The sequence below is a fragment of the Podarcis liolepis genome (assembly GCF_965112155.1).
Source record: "Podarcis liolepis genome assembly, chromosome: 3".
NCBI classification, from domain to species: domain Eukaryota; kingdom Metazoa; phylum Chordata; class Lepidosauria; order Squamata; family Lacertidae; genus Podarcis; species Podarcis liolepis.
In genome coordinates this window covers 84,265,265-84,286,830 of record NC_139557.1, presented here as the reverse complement: position 1 = coordinate 84,286,830, position 21,566 = coordinate 84,265,265, and the positions used below count along the sequence as shown (strand labels likewise).

At 41.4% G+C, this 21,566-nt stretch overlaps 1 protein-coding gene across 1 annotated transcript in view; it reads right to left on the bottom strand.

The window, feature by feature from the left end:
- TTC27 (tetratricopeptide repeat domain 27) overlaps positions 1 to 21,566 on the bottom strand; it is an 87,468-nt gene that overhangs the window by 28,801 nt on the left and 37,101 nt on the right. The window contains exons 10-12 of the mRNA XM_083497084.1: positions 20,875 to 20,988; positions 7,884 to 7,979; positions 5,952 to 6,074 (exon numbers count right to left, since the gene is read on the bottom strand). Coding sequence (XP_083353210.1) covers positions 5,952 to 6,074; positions 7,884 to 7,979; positions 20,875 to 20,988 — 333 coding nt within the window. The remainder of the gene's footprint in view (positions 1 to 5,951; positions 6,075 to 7,883; positions 7,980 to 20,874; positions 20,989 to 21,566) is intronic.

Below are 21,566 nucleotides of genomic sequence, written 5' to 3'. Positions count from 1 at the left end.
TGAAACATATTTTGCAACCAAGAGCAATGCACATGGGGGGGGGAGGACTGGTTACGTTTTGCAAGAAAAATACAAGACTGAATCAAATCAAAGGTGAAAATGGCGTGATTGCTGCAAAACCTGCTTGTCGAGAATTATTAAGGCTGCACAATAACTTTTCTAAAGGAACAAGAAACAGCTTGAGTTAGAGAGCAGCCATGGTGAGGCAGTTAAAGATCCAGGCAATTCTTTCTCCCCCCCTCTCTTTGGAGCAACAGTCTACAGTGTGAATAAACATCTCTGAGGTGAAAAGTGCACAGCGACCTGCTCCTTTTCCTCATCCTTGCATAAGACTCTCTCAAATCCAGGTCACTGAGTGGTAGTGCCTAGTACTGTATGCTAGACATGCAGGCCAGCCATTCAGTAATATTAAACATTCTAGTTCACAAAATTGTACCTCTGAGCAAGCCTGGACTAAATCTGTAGTGAATTCTTTTTCCTATCTGAAGTGGAGGGGTACAGTTCAGTGATATGCCTAGCTTCAAACCCTGGCAACTCCAAGCAAAAGATGGTGCAAGACTGAGTTAGGCCAAGCAAACACAAGACCTAATTTTCAAGCCTACTCTGTGGTAGTGATGACCTCAAGGTGACAATACTACTTTGTCATCATAGTATCTTACTCAGTGGTGTCCATTGGAGTTTTCCCCCCAAACTATTCAAGGTCTTCTCTAGCTTGGTCTACAGAGTGATGTAAAGAAGTGTCCCAGTAGTCTGTTGCAACTTATTTGCTAGGCATTTGGGGGATAGTGTTGCTCATATCCGCCTAAACTCGTATGCCACTAATTCTACTGTTAAGTCTTTGGATGTGTCCAGTACAATGTTTTGCCCTGTTTTATTTAACAAGTTCCACTCGTGGAGGCCTGGTGATGTGGACGAGATCTTGGTGGGGTGAGGCTATCACTCATTTGCATAACCCTTGTCCTTTTTGCCTTCTAATATTCAGCAGCACTAGAATGACAAGCAGAGTCCAGGAAGTAATTAATGCCTCCTTGTGAGAGGCAATTAGGAGAAAGCTCCTAAAAGATTTTAACACCCATGCCACGGTTGATCATAAATATCTACTTTTGAGGAATGTTAACTGGATGGTTGCTGTGCAGCTCCAGACACCATTGTTTTCAGTTACCAGATCTGAGCTGAACTCATCGAGACCTCTCACACAAAAGCCCACTCCTGCTTAGCCGCCTTCATTTCAGCAGACTAATTTACTTGGAAAAAGTAATTTTGCTGTTGCTATTATTAAACCATTGGAAGTCAGAAACCCTTGCTGATCTATTGCAAATCAGCCAGAGGTCCACCAGCAGATCCCAAAGTACCGTATTTTTCGCTCTATAAGACACACCAGACCATAAGACGCACCTAGTTTTTGGAGGAGGAAAACAAGAAAAAAAATATTCTGAATCCCAGAAGCCAGAACAGCAAGAGGGATCGCTGTGCAGCGAAAGCAGCAATCCCTCTTGCTGTTCTGGCTTCTGGGATAGCTGCGCAGCCTGAATTCGCTCCATAAGACGCACACACATTTCCTCTTAATTTTTAGGAGGGAAAAAGTGAGTCTTATAGAGCAAAAAATACGGTACCTTCTCCCTACCATAACAGTATCAGTAATAAATGCAAGTTGCCTACTATGTATACATTACTGACTTTTTGTAATCTCCTGGCCACCAAATTATTCCAAGGAAACAATGCTGGAATGCTACCCTGGCCATGTACTGATCATATCCAAATATTTCCCTCTTGTCGTCCCCCCCCCGTCCCCCCCCGCTTAGTGACATGCTGCTTTTTATAGAAAGTTGTTTTTATAAGTTGGTTTGAGTTCATTTTTTTTAAAAGAAGTGACTAATATATAAAACAAATAAAAACAAAATAAAATACTACTCTGACCGCTGAAAAAAACAATTTACAGAAGAATCACAACTTTACGTAATGGTAATAACTATCTGTTTGATTTTTAAAAGGAAAATAATGAACTTTAACAGAAGCTCTTCATTTCAAAAAGTTCTTCTGACTAAGCACAAATTAAAGGTAAAGGTAAAGGGACCCCTGACCATTAGGTTCAGTCGCGGATGACTCTGGGGTTGCGGTGCTCATCTTGCTTTATTGGCCGAGGGAGCCGGCGTACAGCTTATCTACTTGCACTTTGACATGCTTTTGAACTCTAGGTGGGCAGGAGTTGAGACCAAGCAACAGGAGCTCACCCTGTTGCGGGGATTCGAACCACCGACCTTCTGATCGACAAGCCCTAGGTTCTATGGTTTAGACCACAGCGCCACCCGTGTCCCTCTAAGCACAAATTAAATTGCCCTTAAAGCTTACAGATAAAGAGCTCCCAGTTGTGTTTCACACAGAACTTGAAGCCTTGTTTCCAGTATTCTAAAGTCTTATCGCAGAATTAGTTGAATGTATTTTCAAAAATTACGCAATTGCCAATTATGAAATATTTTAATCCAGATGCCTTCCTTATCCACTCTCCAAATACTGTTTTCTTATCTCTTGACACAAATGGAAAATATTGGCCTAAACTTTTCTTCTTGATGGGCTCCTTGCTTGTGCCAGAGCAATATGAGAATCCTAACAGAATTTGGCACCAAGACACATACTTGTTCATTTTGTAATTACCAGATTTAGATATTTACTCAGAATAGTATGCAAAGCATGGGAGAAGTTCCACATTATTTATATCACAAGTTTGGGCTGCAATCCTAATACCATTTACCTGGGAGTAAGCCCCATTGAATCCAGTAGGGTATTTCTGAGTATATAGGGTTAGGATTGCACTGTTAGAGATTTCCATCCAAAATCCTTCAATCTATTGTTTAACCGCAGCCTCTACACCTATGCAACTAAATATCTATGGGCAGGGGAAGATGAAGTGAAGATAGTGGAATATGTATTTCTGAAAAATGAAAATCACAACAGAGTCTAATGTTCTAGTCTCTGCAAGTATAACTTCCTTTTAAATAGTTTTGTTGAAGAACTGCTGTTGCCTTTGTGACACAAGATGTAAAGAAATTCATGAAAATATGTAATTACAGTGGTACCTCGGGTTAAGTACTTAATTCGTTTCGGAGGTCCGTTCTTAACCTGAAACTGTTCTTAACCTGAAGCAGCACTTTAGCTAATGGGGCCTCCTGCTGCTGCTGCACCGCCGAAGCACAATTTCTGTTCTCTTCCTGAAGCGAAGTTCTTAACCCGAGGTAATACTTCTGGGTTAGCAGAGTCTGTAACCTGAAGCGTATGTAACCCGAGGTAGCACTGTATTAGCTTATAAAAGAATGACCCCCCCCACACACACACCAGCTCTCTAGAGCATCAGAAATTGCAAACACTAGACACAGTATGCTGGGTATACTGGACATTTGTCAAGACACAGAACCAACAAGATGTCTGAGAAACCCAATGTCTGAAAAATTAAAATACACACTAGTCAGTCTACATATCCAGCTGTTAGGGAAGCAAATATGTGGATACAGATGGCAATTAATAAATGTAGACACTGGATGGTTTCCCCAGAACATCCTGTCTGGTTTCCAAGCTCATGCATTTTTTTGGAATTCACACTAAGAAACGCTTTTCTGTGATGTTTTACAGAGCAGGATTGCTATTTCTGGGCCAAAATTCATGGACAAGCCCCTCCTCATATGTGGTGTATGTGTGTGTGTGTGTGTAGAGATGAGCTAAAATCCATGCAACAACATCAACATAAATTTTAAGCAAAATAAAACAAATCCTTCCAATAGCACCTTAGAGACCAACTAAGTTTGTTATTGGTATGAGCTTCTGTGTGTATCTGAAGAAGTGTGCATGCACACAAAAGCTCATACCAATAACAAACTTAGTTGGTCTCTAAGGTGCTACTGGAAGGATTTGTTTTATTTTGTTTCGACTACGACAGACCAACACGGCTACCTACCTGTAACTGTAAATTTTAAGGTTCTGTTTCCCCAGACTTCTTTGCCCCCATACAGAAAATCCAGAGACTAAGAATGCAACATAGTGGGTTTCCAAGATGCCCTAAGTGCCACTCAACACAGTATAGACTAGCTGGTTGGAAAGTGGCAGTGAGAGAAACATTGTGCTTAAGAAGCTAGCGGGCCACTGTGTATACTCAAGGTTTGTGGAATTCCTGCATTAGAGACAACTTTGTTACAGGAAAGCTTGGTTCAATTGGAACTCTGCATGCATCCCAGAATTGTTTGTCTGTTTTGGCTCTGCTGCGAGCAACGAGTGAAACACCACTGCAAATCAATCAGAGGAAGCTGTGGAGAAGTTCTAGTGATTCCTACCAAATAACCTCTCCATAGTAGTTGATGTGCAGGAAAATTTCCTCACCGTAACCACTGTGCATAATGATATGTCCAAGCTTAATTAGTCCCTCTGTCACATCTAGTGCAGACAGATGCCCTTATTTAGCACTAATTAGTTCCTAAGGCAATGACAGTAAGGTACCCTTTTAGCAAGCATCTTCCAGTGGGGTAAGTGGATCATTCCTAAATTGCCTGGGAAATGCCTTTTCCTTCCCCCACACCTCATTCATCTGGCTGCAAGTTCTGATTGGTCAGAGATCCTTTGTGATCTCCCAGACACAACTTGGTGGGGAATTCATACTGTGATGTTTAATGACATCATACTACTGGTATTCTTTGCCATGCAATGAGCCTTGCACCCCAGTCCTGTCCTTAATGAGATCACAACCATTAGGCAATCCCGTTCCTATAACAGGGCACGCTTCAGTTCCCACTTTGTTCAGCCTTCTGCCCAGGAGACTGCTTCAAGGCACTATTCAAACCTGTGCCAGCCCTGCAGATTCCTGTAGGCGCAAGACCTCTACTTCATTTCCACTCTTATCCCCAATCTTCCCCACTCTCTTTCCCTTCAGCATTCCCCCATTTGTCTTTTTCTATGAACAAACGGCTGATGTAGACATCAAGATTGAGGCTGCAGAATTCTGAGGTGGAAGAATGAACTAGCCTTTGTGGGTGCCATTTTTAAAAATGCTCTTCTATGTAAGTTGCCAGCAAATACATGAAGGGGACATATTGCAATACAGCTCCCTCCCTTTGTGCTAGTTTAGGCATGGATTTTTTTAATTTTAATTTTAATTTTTACCCTCTACCAGTGGTGGTCTGAAATGGAACAACCTGTTCAGTTCTTCACCTCAGTTCTCTGCCACCTCATTCTGTTGTTTTCATAGGCAATTCTTGTGTTGTTGGAGGTTAAATTAGCCTTGCCGCCTCAGCCAGTTCCTTTTGTATGCCAGACTTGACCCTGTGGGAAGGGGATACTTGCAGAAGTGGGAAGACATGGATGGCTTTGGTACTAAGCACTCTTTCAATTTCTAGGGAGGATCTTAACAGTAGCCCTGGGACCATGGGAGGAAGGAAGAGGAGAGGAAAGCATGAGAGAAAGAAGGTCACAGGCAAGAAAGTCAGGAGCCCCAAAACCTCTAATCAGAGAGACCAGAAGGAAGTCCTTTGCCTCTCTGTCATTTTGTAGAGTTTTTAGAATGAGTTTTCGCAATGACAAATATCATCCGACCTGGCTCATTTGCTTCAGCTATCTGGAATTGCCTCCCACTCATTCACTCCTGCTCTCTGTTTACAAGAACATTGTGGTACAGATCTTGGCTCAACTTAGTAGTTGCACTTCACGATCTTCTGGTACTTTTCAATTCTGGGATTCTAGGGAAGACCTTTCATGCAAGTCCATCACATCAGTCTTTGTAGTAGTACATAAATACTGTTCTGAATAATTTTATAAAAATTTATGGGAAGCAGTTTTCCTTCTCATAATGACCCTTACCATATGTTCCAGTGAAAGGAAGTTGCTTCCTGCAGGGCGCTGATGTACATGTGCATGTATGCAACTCTGGGGTACATTATGTATAAACACAGTGAAAATAAGTAGATGTACTCTACCTTTCCATGCTGTCCTGCTCTTTCATAGCAGATAACTACATCCTCCCACATTTCAAGCTTTTCAAAGATCTGTAGAGCTGAACTGGTACATCCAAGGTCAAATAGTAAGCTTGCAAGCTGCCGCTGCAAAGGAAAATATTGAAAAATTCAAATCCAGAATTTCCCCCTAGAAAGCCATTTAGCAGAATATGTATATAAGGTGGAAAATAATTTAAAGTGTTTCAAGTTGAGCTTAGAAGGGCATGGGAATTCTAAAAAATAAGTCTTTAATATACGATAGCTAAAGAAATCAAGCATAAAAATCTACTGAGTTACCACTGATAATCTTTTAAAATCAACACAAGCAGAGATTAGGCACAGGTCTTACAATCTTAATTCACTAAGAACTAAATCATAAACACAGTCAGCAGCTCCCTCCTCTCCACAGTATTTTTCTAGACCTGCATTTCCGAAACTTTGGTCTCCAGCTGTTTTTGGACTACAACTCCCATCATCCCTAGCTAGCAGGACCAGTGGTCAGGGATGATGGAGCTACCAGATGTGGGCTACAACTCCCATCTGCTGCAGCCAGCATGGCCAATCATCAGGAATGATGGGAGGCATAGTTCAGTAACATCTGTAGGGCCACAGGTTCCTCACTTCTCTTCTAGACTGTGCTTTGATAATGGAACTGCATGGAGAAATATCCCTATCAGCCAAGTTGCTGCACAGATGACCAGCAACCATTCCTAGTTGAGACTGTGGCTGGCCATTGTTGACTCCCTCTGCCTTGAGTCTGGGTCATACTGGCGCTTCTCCGTATGCAGTTGGGTTAAGGTGTAACACTGACTGCTGGGAATTCTATCAGCATGTTACCTACTGCCTTGTAGATCAGCCACTTTCATTTAACCTACCTCCCGCTGACACTGAGAAGCAACAAAGTTGACTGGGGACTTAACCAGGATCAAGGAAAAGCAAATAGGTAGGAAACAGGCAGGCTGACAAGATAGGATTCAGGGAGACAGAACAAACAAAAGAATGGGTGAGATGTTGGAACGCAGCCAAAGAGCCCCTAAGAGTGAACTGATGACAAATGCATCACAAGTCTCTTCCCATTTCCTTTTACACGGGTTTCTGGGAGTGAAAGAGAGGAAAGCAGCTTGTGGCCTCAGGTGACCTTGCATTCTACAGAAGGCCAGGCTGGAGGAGTTACGATTCCTGACATATGTATGATTTACATGCAATAGTTCTTAGGTTAAGTATGGGAGAAATGTATGAAATGGGCAGTGCTACTTAGGAAAATATTGCAACCACTGTAAATAATAAATCACCAATATACCTCTCAGTAGGACTTGGAATATTGGTTTGGCCAGAAAAGCTAGAAATTAAAACCACACTGGGTTTTTTGTGAACTGGAAGGTTAAAAAAAAATTTAAAGGGGGAAAATCCTAGGGGGAAATGTTAAAATGGTTTCTACTGTGTCAAAGAAATACAAACAGATTGCAAATCTAAGTTAGAAGCTGAAAGAAGTCTCTTGACCACAGTATCTTAACTATTAAGCTGGATTTTAAAGCTCTAAATTTGTGGTTATGTGTGTCCCCACTGATAATATGTTAAGACAGTTTAAAAGGGGTGGGGAGACAGTTTAAATTTTTTCCTGGATCATGACTTGTTGAACATTTATGAAAGTATTATTCTTTAAGCTAAATCATTATGTTTGTTTGGGGAGGGAGAAGAGACTGTTAACAAACAATTTAATACTGGAGGAGAAATCAAAAGCTGGGGGAAATATATTTAAAACGGAGAGAAATCTGTAACATTCTTCATGTTAACAAAACAAGCAATCATTTCCCCAGTGCAATATCTCAGCTGGGACATTTCAAAAAGGAAATGCTTAAAAATCAAATGTAATGTGAATTCTAACTAAAACATTATGCACCAGTTATTCTGTACCTGGATAGCCCAATGTGGAGGAACTTGGCAACTGTAGAATAGTTTCATACGTTCACAAATTGATGTTTTCTTGTCTTCAAATTGGTCTGCAAGAGCCTGGGAATACAAAACACTATGTATATAAATGGAAGTTTAACAGTATTTACGATTCTGTCTAGGACTGAAACAAAACTACAACAGCACAGCTCTTAAGGCTGCTATTCTAAGCACTCAAACAAGGAAGTAAGTCCCATTGGACACAGTACACTGGAAAAATGAATGGGATGGTATTGTAAATGTCAACATGCCATAAAATTTATGAAATAAACCACTTCTTACACAGGAAGACAGCCAAAGCTGAAGAGCTTGTAATCTCAGTGGTCAGCAAAGGAGGCAATAGCAACAGGAGATAACAGAAGAGCAACACAGCTATCACAGCCTATCACATAAACCACTGATGGACTCCACATTAAAATTTCACTTAACAAAGCACACCTCTCTCATTTTTTTAGACTCCCATGTTTCACATTTGAGGCGAACATATCCTCAACTTTATAATCATACTAGTTCTACTTGGTGATGCTATCTCATGTTCCTACTCAAAGTTGGCTGCTGCACTAGCTAATAAAGACAGGAGTGTTTCGATTTTACAGTTTTAGAGAATGCGGTTTTTGCTATGGACACACTAGTCCCATTCAGAAGTAATTCTCATACATTGATTCAAGGTGTGAGTGGGGCTGCGCCAACGAGCCCCACCTCTGACTTTACACACACTGACTTGCCCACTGTCGAATGCCTATGTGTTCGGTATAAACGTTTGCAGCGAGGGAGGCTTCATGAATACATGAAGTGTATTTATAGAGGTGCTGAGGATCAAGATCCCAACTTCAAGCTGAGACTTGATGCCTATGTTCATCCATGAGGGGACAAGGAGATTGTTCCCATTTATTACCTGAAAATAACTTTTTGATTCTGTCAGCTTCACCACTCTGAAGCCCAATTCAGAAGTATACACAAAGGCATTATCACCCTCTAATGTTGGTGCCAGGAGTGGGTCAAAGCAGCATGCATAACTGAAAGTCAGGCTAGTTGGTGAGGCTCTGCTCCACTCCCTGCTAATGTGTTGAAACACATAAACTTTACTTCTGAATAGGGCTGCTTAGTGTTCAAGTGTGTAAATCGAAGGTGAATTGAAGAAAGGCAAGAGGTGTCATGTGTTCCAAGTTCCAGGAGGTGGGAAGATAGCCTGTTCCACACAGGGCTGCATTTTTCTGGAAAAAACAGGTCTGTACCTTGGGAGTTGTCACTGAAGGATCAGGTGGCCTTAGTGGCTGGGAGCACATGTTTCCAATTCAGGCCGGCCACTTTTAGACTTGGCCACTGTACTCCATACTCTGTTAGCACCTAGATTAAAATATTGCAATGCTTCAACTTGTCCAAATTCAACAGCCAGATTACTGGCTGGGGTTCTATTCAGAAATCATATAATACCATGTTAAAACAGCTGCAGTGGCTGCCAGTTTGTTTCCAGGCATAATTCAAGGTGCTTACATTAGTGTTTAAAGCCCTAAACAACTTGGGCCCCAAATATGTGAAAGGCAACTCATTCCCTACAGACCCTCATATTTAGGGGCACATCCACGGGAGGAGGAGAGGGGGGAACGTTCCATTGTCCAAGTGGAAATCCTTAGTGCTGCTTGGATACAAGCCATTCACTACCAGTTCAAACCCCATTTGTATAAATGAGCATTTTGCCCTAATGTGCATTAATTTACATTTGTTTACATTCACTTACACTTGCCATTTTAATGCCCATTTGCAGTGTTTAGAGAGATCCTTTCGGAGCTCCTATGCATTGCATTTTTGTTTTAACCACCCTAAACAATTTGGTGTCATCAGCAAACTTGACCACCTCACTGCTCACCTCTAGCTCTACGTAATTTATGAGCCAGTTGAAAAGCACAGGTCCCAATACAGATCATGGTTGCATGGATCCTGGCCTAAGATTTGCTGTACCAGCATTATGTATTTTGAGTACACCATCAACTGGCTTTCAAATATATATGTCTAAAGATAGCAAGGTGACTTTCAGAAGTAAAAAAAACCACACAGCAGATATCACCAACACTATTACAAGATTATAACTCAGGCCTAAACACTTTTAAAAGGAATGCATGAACCACAATTCTCAACATATATATAGCCTCAACAGATTCAACTGAAAAATTCTTGTGCATGCTGTGTAACTTTAAATATCTTTATTGCCATAAGCAAACATCCACCTCATGAAGGCAATCACACATTTTTGCTAGCCATTAATCAGCTATCTGATCAGAGAAGATAGCTAATAAATTATAGCAGCAGATTGATTATATTCATTCATCCGACACCAGTACACTGTACCGTATCTATGGTTACAGCTCAACTGCAGAGTGTGGATAAGCCTTATTTTGATTCCCAGCCTCAAAACAGACCAATCCACCTGTATAACAGGGTCATTTTAAACAATACTTTAAAGGATCTTCTTTGCCATATTTCAGAAATTAATGTTTTTATAGAGAAAACAGTGATTTAATTGTTTGGATCAGAGTGCCACTCACAGAAATAGGTAACTTAGTGGGGGGTATTAGGCCCTTTACGTACATCAGAAAACCCCACAAAGATCAGTTGCTGGCTTGTATCTAACACCTACGATTTCAAAATAGGGACCCCCATGGAGGAAGACATGAGTGAAGGAAGGATACTTTGAGCAGTTGACACTCTAGACTCCCAAGAAGACACTTGCTACACTGGGAAAGGTAAGGACTGATACCCCACTGATTGCCAGACTAATGTGTCAATGACTACTAGCTAAAGCTGTGTCAGAGCATTCAACTTGCTGCTGACACTGGCAACACTCGCAAAACGGACCAAGGATCAACAGTCAGGAAAACTGCATTGCTGAAAAGCTTGTTGGGAGGGATAATCACAGACCACAGCAAGCAGATGAAGCAATGTGCAGAGCACTATCAAGAACTGTACTTGCAGGGAAACATGGTCCTTGACACAGCAATCAACAGAGTCTGCCTGCCTTGGAAGAGCTGGGTGTCCCCCCCCTTTGATAAGCTGAAGAACGCCATCAACTCTCAGGCATGTGGTAAAGCCCCAGGAAAGGACGGAATCCCAAGAGAAGTGCTGAAAGCTGGCTTCAATTCCTCCCTCATGACAAAATTCCTCCCTCTTGCATTGTTGGGAACCAAGGATCTCTGCAGCACCGAAGTGAGCTCTCTGAGGCGGAAGCGTGAGCAGTGAGTATGGAGGTCCTGGGCTGCCCAGAAAAGACCTCCCTCTCAGCCTCGCTGATGTGGTCCATGGAAAAGGAAAGCAATACATTTTGTACTAGCTTGGCTGCAGTTGCCAGAAAGAAGCATGCATATAAAACACAAACCAAGACCAAAATGATGCAGGAAATTGGTGGTGAAGTTGCCAAGAACTAGAGCATCGAGCCTATGCACCAGAAAAATATATGGAAACATGAACAACATGTGCTGAATAAACTTTCAGGATGAAAATAAGGCAAACTGGGGTATCACATGTATAAGGGAACATTCTTAAGAAGTATGATAGAATGGGTGCTATGACCTCACGGAATGGCTACTGGGTAAGTCCTGGTTCCTCATTTGGAGTAGTCCTGCTTCAGCCTTCCTGGGTTCAAACTAAGTATTAGTTTTAGGCTGTTTTCTTGTAATGCATAAACCTGTTCAATCCTCACCCAGGCACGATATATGTTAAATTCAATATTTGCACCCTATATCTTTGCATAAGATTTTGTTTCTTTCCTACCTCTCTGTGGTCACAAAAATGTAAAAGGTAAGGAACAGATTCTGCTTTTAACACTGTAAAGCAAGTAGTTAGGGAAAACAGTGCCGTGAATTATGTGCTGTCTAATCAATTTATATTAAGTTTCAATACTGTGATGGTATTTAGCTACACAAGGAATTTACTTAGATTTAGCCAGCTTAAAAGCCACATCATCTGGCTCCTCAGATGAAATTTTGGTCTGGGTAACTAAAAACAGCTTTAGGAAAATAACATTGGAGCAATGGATGGACTATTACAAAACTAACAATGCCGTTTGCAAAACCAAGTAGCAACTGTATTTTGCCTCTTCTGCAGTTAATAAATTGCGACACATGCAAGCAAATGGAGATTAAAGGCTCCCTTGCTAAAAATGAATTTAACAGACCAGAGGTGTCACTGCAACATACAGATGAAGTACTTTCAAGGGTGTTGTGGGAGCTACAGATCTGTTACAGATAAGTATGTTGGCAAGCTGAGAATAATAATCCCTTGTAGATAGCTGGACCATGAATTCCTAATAATGCAACTGAATTTTAAAAAGACTAATTTTGTATGCATCCAGAGAAATGTAGCTTCATTTCACTGATTGCTTCAAAGCTTCTGATTTGAATTTAGTGCAAATACTATCCAGGGCATACAGAGTTTAACAATATAGAATTTTACATACAAGTAGGTGCAGAACGATCTTTCCATAACCATGAATAAGGTATGTACCGTATTTTTCGTCCCATAGGATGCACCTAGTTTTTTTGGGGGGAAATAAAGGAATTCCCCCCCCCTTTATTTCCCCCCCAAAACCAGGTCGGGGAACAGCGGGATGGTGGCGCTGCGCCTCCCCACTGTCCCCCGAGCTTGTGGGGCTGGCCAATGTCTGCCCGAAGCATGGGGCGCTCTGCTTCAGCGCACCCCACGCTCTGTGCAGCAGGCTGCTATCCGCAGCCTAGGGAGCCCTGCGGGAACTCCCGCGGGGCCCCCAGGCTTGCTGATAGCTTCCTGAAGCCTGGAGAGCGAGAGGGGTCGGTGCACACCAACCCCCTCGCTCTCCAAGCTTCAGCGAAAGCCTGTATTCACGCCATAGGACGCACACAGATTTCCCCTTCATTTTTGGAGGGGAAAAAGTGCGTCCTATAGGGCGAAAAATACGGTAATTCTATTCCAGTGGGTACATCTCTGAGCTGCCACAAATTTAATCTTTGTGGTCACTAGAAGAAGAAGAGGCTCTCAAAGATGCAAAATGAACTGGAGTGCTTGAGGTTGTGTGCCCTCCCCAACCACCAACTTGTAGCGTTGACACAATACACTACAGTGGGGCTAGGAAGAGAAGCAACAGGTTTGGGCTAGCAAACAAGCAAGCTGGCAATCTGGATTTTAATGTGTGGAGACTCTGGGCATACAGAACAGGTGTTCCTGTGCTTGTCAAAGGGTAAGTATTGAGACAATACAAGCGTGGATTTTGGCAAAAAAAAATTCTGTTATTACAATCCCACAGGATTCTTTTATTTTGCTTCTAACATGGCTCACTAGCCCAGGTCTTTAATTTGTGGGAGCATCTCAACCCCCCACTGCCAATCTTTGGTATGTACATGGATTAAGGTTAGTGTGCAAGATAGGGTAATTCCTTCACTCCATCTTCTAGGCTCCCTTTTCCCTCTCCACAAGGGAAAACACACATTTGGTTAGGAAATAAAGCTTTGACCTTTCTGATCTGCTTGTTTATCCTGGTATTATTATTAGTAGCATTAGTATTAGGAGAAATTCTTATACTCTGCCCATCTGACTGGGTTGCTCCGGCCACTTGGGGCGGCTTCCAACAAAATTACAGGAAAAACAAGCAGCAGCAGCAGCAGCAGCAACAACAACATCATCATTATCAAGCACTGAAAGCTTCCTGAAACAGGGCTGCCTTCAGATGCCTATGAAAAACTATATAGCTGTCTAACTCTTTGACATCTGCCAGGTGGGCAGTCCACAGGGTGGAGGCGACTACCAAAAAGGTCTTCTGTCTGGTTCCCTGTAGTTTCACTTCTCGCTGTGAGGGACGCTTGTGGCCCCCTTGCATAGAAAGAAATCTGGCTGGATGCATCTCAAGCCTGATCAGCTTGTCTGTCTGTCTGTCTGTCTGTCTGTCTCTGTCTCACACACACACACACCCCAAGGTTGTTTCAAGTTCACTTTCCAGTTCTACCTCAAACTGGGTTGTGACAGCATGCCATGCCTGGAAACACCATAGTGGTGGAAATGGTTACACTGGATACAGCTAACAATGCGCAGAGTGAAAAACTGGGGCCAATAATGACCTGCTAAATACAGATAAGGCATCAAGAAATCTGTGAGTGCATATCAGTACTTACACCAGTCCTCATACAGGAAGTTGTAGTGACATTATAAGGCAATCTTGGTGGAGCACAGAAAATAATAATTCAGCTTTCCAATTCAAACCCCTTCTGCATGCCTCTGTATTAAATCACAGGCAAGTTGCATATGGTACATTATTTGGGATCTTGTCTGTTGATGTTAAACTGCTCCTATTTTGAAACATTACTTAAAGCTCTTCACTTAAAAAAAAAAAAAGCAATGGATTCCTGAGGTCACAAGGAAACATTTAGCATAACTGGCCGACCCCAGAGGTCCTCTAATCAAGGCAGTCAGGGGGAAGAAAAGACATAACCAGACTTAAAAATTCACTGGAGGCCAAAATATTGAATTTTTCTGGCTCTCCCCCAATGAAATGGAATAACAATATGATAAGAGGGAGGATACGACCGCACAGTGCTATTTTGTTAATGGGTGGGATCTAATTCCTGGCTGATAACATGTGGATACAATAGAAAAGATGATGAAAACTGCATAGAATAGATCACACAATCGCTTTATGAAAGTTAAAAAATGTATCTCATTCTCTTACCAGCGCATGCATCTATTAGAATGAAAAATCTCTAAAATCTCCAAATAACTTCTTTTGATTAATATTAAAATTAATCATTTTCTTACAAACATTTAAAGAAAGCCAAACCTCAACATCTGCTCCTTCCTTTCCCAGTTAAATCTCTGCATTTTAATGCAGTGCTTTAATACTTAAGTGATAAAATTCTGCAACAAAGCAAGTACAAAGCTTCAAGCACAATTGGTATTCCTACATCTGGGGTTAGGCAGGGAGAACCACCTTTCTCTAATTAACAGGGGAGGATGTAAAACACGGTGTGCTGTTGACAACTATTATTACAGACAGAGTGACTCATACACAACGCCAATGTCACCCAACATTAAGAGACCCAAACATTCTGCAGGTATGGCAAGGTGAACAAAACACGGGCTTTCCAAACCAGCAAAGGTTATGCATCTTGCCTGCATAAGAGACTACAATTGGAGTTAATTAAGGAACACCTCTGTTTTTCCTATGAGCATGACTGACTTGCTTCTTGATCTTTGAATTTGGGGGGTGGGGTGGGGAGAGGTCACCTGGTTGCATCCTCACCATTCATTCTTCCATACAGCTGTGGCATTTAGTATGCAAACTAAATTTAACTGGGACCTTCCTCCAAAAGGTCACCACATGGTATTCCATAAATCAGATGAGCTAATGCTATCTGCTGCTTTCACAGTGATGTTTTATGAAAAGAGCATTGCTGAAATCCATTAAGCTACAGAGCTGAATTGCACGGACCACCTACTAGGAAAATGGTAATAGGTATGAGATGAAGCCAGAAAACATTTTAAACGCTGCATGCTAAGCTGTGGGGGTGGGGAGACTGTCTGGGTGCAGCAGTTAGGTGAGCTTTCCTAAGGAGGTGTATTAACCTCAACCAACTTTGAACTCAATAACAGAGAGACATGCAAAATATGCTCATGATAAAATACTTTTGAAAACAAAATGGAAATGTGCACCAGTATGCAGCTTTTGGCTTAAACAAAGAGAATTAAACAAAAACAAAAAGCCTACCTATTTATTTTAAACAAGGCAGGCAAAACAACATGTACTGGAAGTCTAACTCAACCTTTTTATGGTGTCAGGAACTGCAATTTGCTGAGTGCAAGAGAAGATCAGGTTGGAATGGTTTAAATCATGGCAATGTATAAATCACTGAGGCAACTGATTTCAATTGAGAAACTCAATTTGAATAATTCTGAAATATATTACCTGAAAGAACAATATCATGAATGTTGTTTGGTGTTATTAACCAGGGAAATGTAATTGTTTACCACTACCTGGAATTTATATAACCTAAAGCAAAATTACAAAACTCTGGCCATACAATCAACATTTATTAGCACTGCAGAATTCTATCTTCTGAGAGAACAGAGACAGGTTTCTGGATCCTATGAACACTTTTTTGGATGCAAGTCCTATTAAGCAAAATGGGGATTTACTTCCAATTAAAAATGCATAGGATCAGACTGTAAACAAATGTCCAGACCTTTTCAGAAGCGATGACTGATAGTTAATGGGCAAAATAGTGTTTCTTAAATCATAGAATCGTAGAACAGTAGAGTTGGAAGAGTCATCTGGTCCAATCCCTGCAATGCAGGAATCTTTTACCCAATGTGGGGCTCGAACCCAGGACCCCACTATCCAATGTAACAGAGTGTTTCCATGGTGTAGTATTTTGAGATGGTTTTTTATTGTCTTGTCGTGGTCTTTTTTTAAAAAAAATGATGTAACTCTGGGAACTTAAGGTGAAGCGCAGTTAAGAAATGTAATAAATTAATAACAATGTCTAATTAGATAACATAAAGTAGAAGTTCATTTATATGGGCGCCAAGGATAATCCTAATGAAGCTCAGTTTAGCAAAGTACAACACAAAGGCTTGCCAGGCCAGGCCCACCATGGGTGTGTGTGTGTGTGTGTGTGTGTGTGTGTGTGTGAAGCAACCACCTTGGTTGGCAGAAGCCCTTGTGGCTGCACCCTGGGGGGCACCCTGCCCACCCAACCTTGCCAGAAATCGGTGTTGATGCTGGCATTGCTTCTCCTCCAGTAGGGCAGTGGCAGGGCGGCACTTCCCATTTCACCTCAAGCGGCTCAAGGGGACATGCTGGCCCTGATGGCTGCAATCTTATCTATACAGTGGTACCTCGGGTTAAGTACTTAATTCGTTCCGGAGGTCCATTCTTAACCTGAAACTGTTCTTAACCTGAAGCACCACTTTAGCTAATGGGGCCTCCTGCTGCCGCTGCGCTGCCTGAGCACGATTTCTGTTCTCATCCTGAAGCAAAGTTCTTAACCCGAGGTAATATTTCTGGGTTAGCGGAGTCTGTAACCTGAAGCGTATGTAACCCGAGGTACCACTGTATTTACTTGGGAATAAGCTCTATTAAATGGATAGGATTGCACTGTGCATGTTTAAGAGTGCTTAACCACAGAAGTCACAGATTTCCCTCCCTCCATGATCCTTGCATTTAGATACAGTGATGCCTCACAAGACGAAAATAATCCGTTCCGCGAGTCTCTTCGTTTAGCGGTTTTTTCGTCTTGCGAAGGAACCCTATTAGCGGCTTAGCGGCTTAGCGCTATTAGCGGTTTAGCGGCTATTAAAGGCTTAGCGGCTAAAAGGCTATTAGCGGCTTAGCAGCTTAGAAAAAGGGGGGACGCGAAAAAATCGCAAGACTCGCAAGACGTTTTCGTCTTGTGAAGCAAGCCCATAGGGAAATTCGTCTTGCGAAGCGCATCGAAAAACGGAAAACCCTTTCGTCTAGCGGGTTTTTCGTCTTGCGAGGCATTCGTCTTGTGGGGCACCACTGTACTTTAGGGAGGGCAGGGGTGGCCAACTCCCAAGAGACTGCGATCTACTTACAGAATTAAAAACTGGCAGTGATCTACCCGTTTTTTGGGAGTTCAGGTCAAAGTTGTTGAGGGAAAAGAGGAACAGCCACTGACCAACAAATTTCTGGGGAAACAAACAGCCTCACTGAGTAAACACCGTCTTCTGTTCTGGAGGGTGGGGCGAGGGGGTGGGGCCAGATTTGATTTTACCAATGCTAAGGAAAGGGACTCAGCGATCAACGGCGATCTAGAAAAATCTCCCGGGGATCTACCAGTAGATCGTGGTCAACCTGTTGGACACCCCTGCTTTAGGGAACACTTCCAACAGCTTACATTTTGAATCCCCTGGCATTCCTAGGGTCTGCTGAAGGAGTTAAACAAATGGGCTTGGGAGAAAGACTCTTGCTTTGCAGGGTGTTGGGAAGAAATGATACTCACGATTCCTTCCAACTCTATGATTCTATGAATATTGGAAGCCTAGAAACATGGCTCATTTACGAAGACCTCCACTAAAAATGATTCATGTGCTTTTACTTCATTTTATCTTGTTTTCATCAATTTCCAGTGCAAACTATGAGATAAAAGATTCTGTGTACAAAAGTAATATTTATTGGTTACCTCTATAGAATGCAGAGGGAACCAATTTAGTGATTGCTAAAAAAGCGTTTTAAATTAAGATCACTGTATTTTAAAATATAACATTCCATTCTTGTTTACCCATATGAGGATGTGATTACCACATAAAGTGAAAAGGGTTTATGACACTCACAGGATTTTAGGCCCCTCTGCTGAAATAAGACCACTTTTTATATTAGGAATACAGTCAACATAAAAACAAAGAGCTCAAAGTTTCATTCTGTCGAACACACATTTCCAATAAATCTTTTGAACTATTCAGTGATGATAAATTATACCGTAACTTGTTTTAATTGCCAACATTGCTTCTCTTTTGAAGAAACCACAAAAAAGTAACAGCTGCAGCTGATTAAAAAAAACCCCAAACTCGCTAGTCTAATGTTGCAAAATCTTAAGCTACTGGAATTCTCTTAGAACTATCCAGAATTTTATAGGAGCCAGAAGACAGCAAAACTATCTGTCAAGGAAGAACTTCTGAATTTCTTGTTTTCATTTATTTGAGGATATGCAAGGGAAGCATGCTTTGGGGGGCTGGAGAGCACATAACACTGGTCTTGAAAGACCTACATTGGCTCCCAGTACGTTTACGAGCAAAATTCAAAGTGTTGGTGTTGACCTTTAAAAAGCCCTAAACGACCTCGGCCCAGTATACCTGAAGGAGCGTCTCCACCCCCATCGTTCTACCCGGACACTGAGGTCCAGCACCAAGGGCCTTCTGGCGGTTCCCTCACTGCGAGAAGCCAAGTTACAGGGAACCAGGCAGAGGGCCTTCTCGGTAGTGGCGCCCTCCCTGTGGAACACCCTCCCACCAGATGTCAAAGAGAACAACAACTACCAGACATTTAGAAGACATCTGAAGGCAGCCCTGTTTAGGGAAGTTTTTAATGTGTGACATTTTAATGTATTTTAAATCTTTGTTGGAAGCTGCCCAGAGTGGCTGGGGAGACCCAGCCAAATGAGCGGGCTACAAATAATAATAATAATAATTAATAATTAATAATAATAATAATAATTGGAACCCCCAGTTTTCAGGAATGGCTTTTCTAATGGTGGGGTTTGCGACAGGAGAGAGGGCTGCAAGTCTTCTTTCTGATCCTGAGAGAGCAGCAATGGGTGGGAGACAGCACTCCAGCAGCAGGCACCCTGTTACAAACATCACCATCACCATCACCATTTATTTGTATGCCACCTTTCCACAGTTAAAACAATGCTCAAGGTGGCTTACAATATGAAAAGCTTTACATAATTACAAATATAGCAAAGTAGTCATAAAAATAAAACACATTAAAAACTACGTAACCAAACCGAACAATGTCCACTTAAAATTAAGATACAAAAACATCACTAACAACAAATTATTTCAATTGAATCAAATGTTCAAGAAATGCTTTTCGGGAAGAATTTTGGCCAGATTCACTACGATAGTGACTGGACAGCCACACTTATTCTTAACCAAATAAGTGGCAAATTGTTGCTCCCCTTTTTGCCCCCTGTACAAAAGTGGTAATTATTGTAGAAAATGACACTTAAAGAGACCATTTTTAGTAATGAATTGCCATATGACACAAGCTACCACAACCACATCTGTGTTTGATTAAGGGGGGGAAATAGTCTTGGGTGACCTTTCAGTCTTAAAGACAGACAGCCCTACCCATTAGAATACCAGTTTGCTTGCTAAGCAATTTTTAAAGGCACCTTTAGTATGACACACCACTTGCCTCCTTAATAGGAAAATTGTTTAGCTGTGAATGAAACACATACAAGAAATCCTAAATAGGAAAATTTCCATGATTCAGCAGCAAAGAAAATATGAAACTATCGAATGCTAACAGGCACAATAACTGCATTATAAAAGCAAAGATATGATTAGGTGGGAACAGTGTTGGCTGCATGAGATTCTGGTGTAATAATCATACAGATCAAAACTTGTATCTGCTTGTAATTCCCACAAAGACAGGCAATGACAGATTTCTGACAGGTAACTAAAACTACAGCATTATCACTTTAGGCAGCCTGAAAAGTAACAAATCAACAAATTCCTTAACATGGCTTCGAATGAGACTTCAATATTTTTTTAAAAAAAACTTGCCTTAAAATCCTTAGCCCGGTTCAAGAAAATAGCATGTGTACACCAAAATAAAGGCAATATATTTTCATAAAAATATTAATCTGTCAGCATTTTTTGGATTTTGCATTAAACATTGCAGAAACCCTACTAGCGATATCAACTATTGCTCAATCCTGTATGTTCACCCAGAAATTCCAGAGAGCTTGATGGAACTTTTTCCCTAAGTAAATGTCCATAGGCCTGCAGCTGTAATCAGTAAAAATACTTCAGCAGTTTTTCAAAAGATATTTTTGACATTTCAGTTTGTTCTCTACACTTCTAATATCTTTTGATCTTCCTGAACATTTTGTCCTTGTGCTTGCTACCAGTAGCTATTTGGCCAATACCGTACAGAGGCAGAACATCATCTGCCACAATCTAATAATGGTGATCCAAGCAGAAACAGGTTTCTATCCCTGGGTATCCTTCACCAAGACTGCAAAAAAAGCTGCAGCTCTAAATAGCCTACAGAAAATTTTTGTTCGCTAGATTTAGAAATAACTAAAGTATGCAAGTAATTCAAGTGTTATGAAAAGCCCTGAATATTTATATTGTTTCTTTATTTGAAAGAAGAATAAAGAAAACACTTCAAATAGCAAGAGCAGAAAATTGGAAGAGAGATTTAACTATATACCAAAAAACCCTATATACCAAAAAAACCCCCTCTTACCTGAGTCTGTTTCATTGCCCGTTCTATTCGACGAATGCTTCCTCTCTCAAGCTTCGTTCGGAGAAGCAGAGCAGAAGTTTGAATTGCCCAGAATTTTGGTTGTGAAAGCAGATACTGGGGAAAAGGGAAAGAAAAAGGACAAAGCATTTATTTTTAGTGAGTGGAAGATGAGAAATCTTACTGTGTGGTACTCCAGGATACTTGAGTTACAGTAGGTAGTAAACTATAAACAATATCTGACAATTAATATGACTCTTGATATCTAACTGGCGATTCAAAGATGTATACCAATACAACAAAGTGGGCATTAATTTATTGTAGCATTATAACTACATACTGAGATTATTTGTTGTGTATTATGTTGCTCCTGCCAACCTAGCAGTTCGAAAGCACATCAAGTGCAAGTAGATGAATAGGTACCGCTTTGGCGTGAAAGTAAACAGCGTTTCCGTGAGCTGCTCTGGTTCGCCAGAACCGGCTTAGTCATGGTGGCCACATGACCCGGAAGCTGTACGCCGGCTCCCTCGGCCAATAAAGCGAGATGAGTGCCGCAACCCCAGAGTTGGCCACGACTAGACCTAATGGTCAGGGGTCCCTTTACCTTTATTATGTCGCTGGTATCAATACATTTCAAAATAGCATTTCATGCATTTATGTGGCACAAAAGGAACCATTAAATGACTGTACTCTTT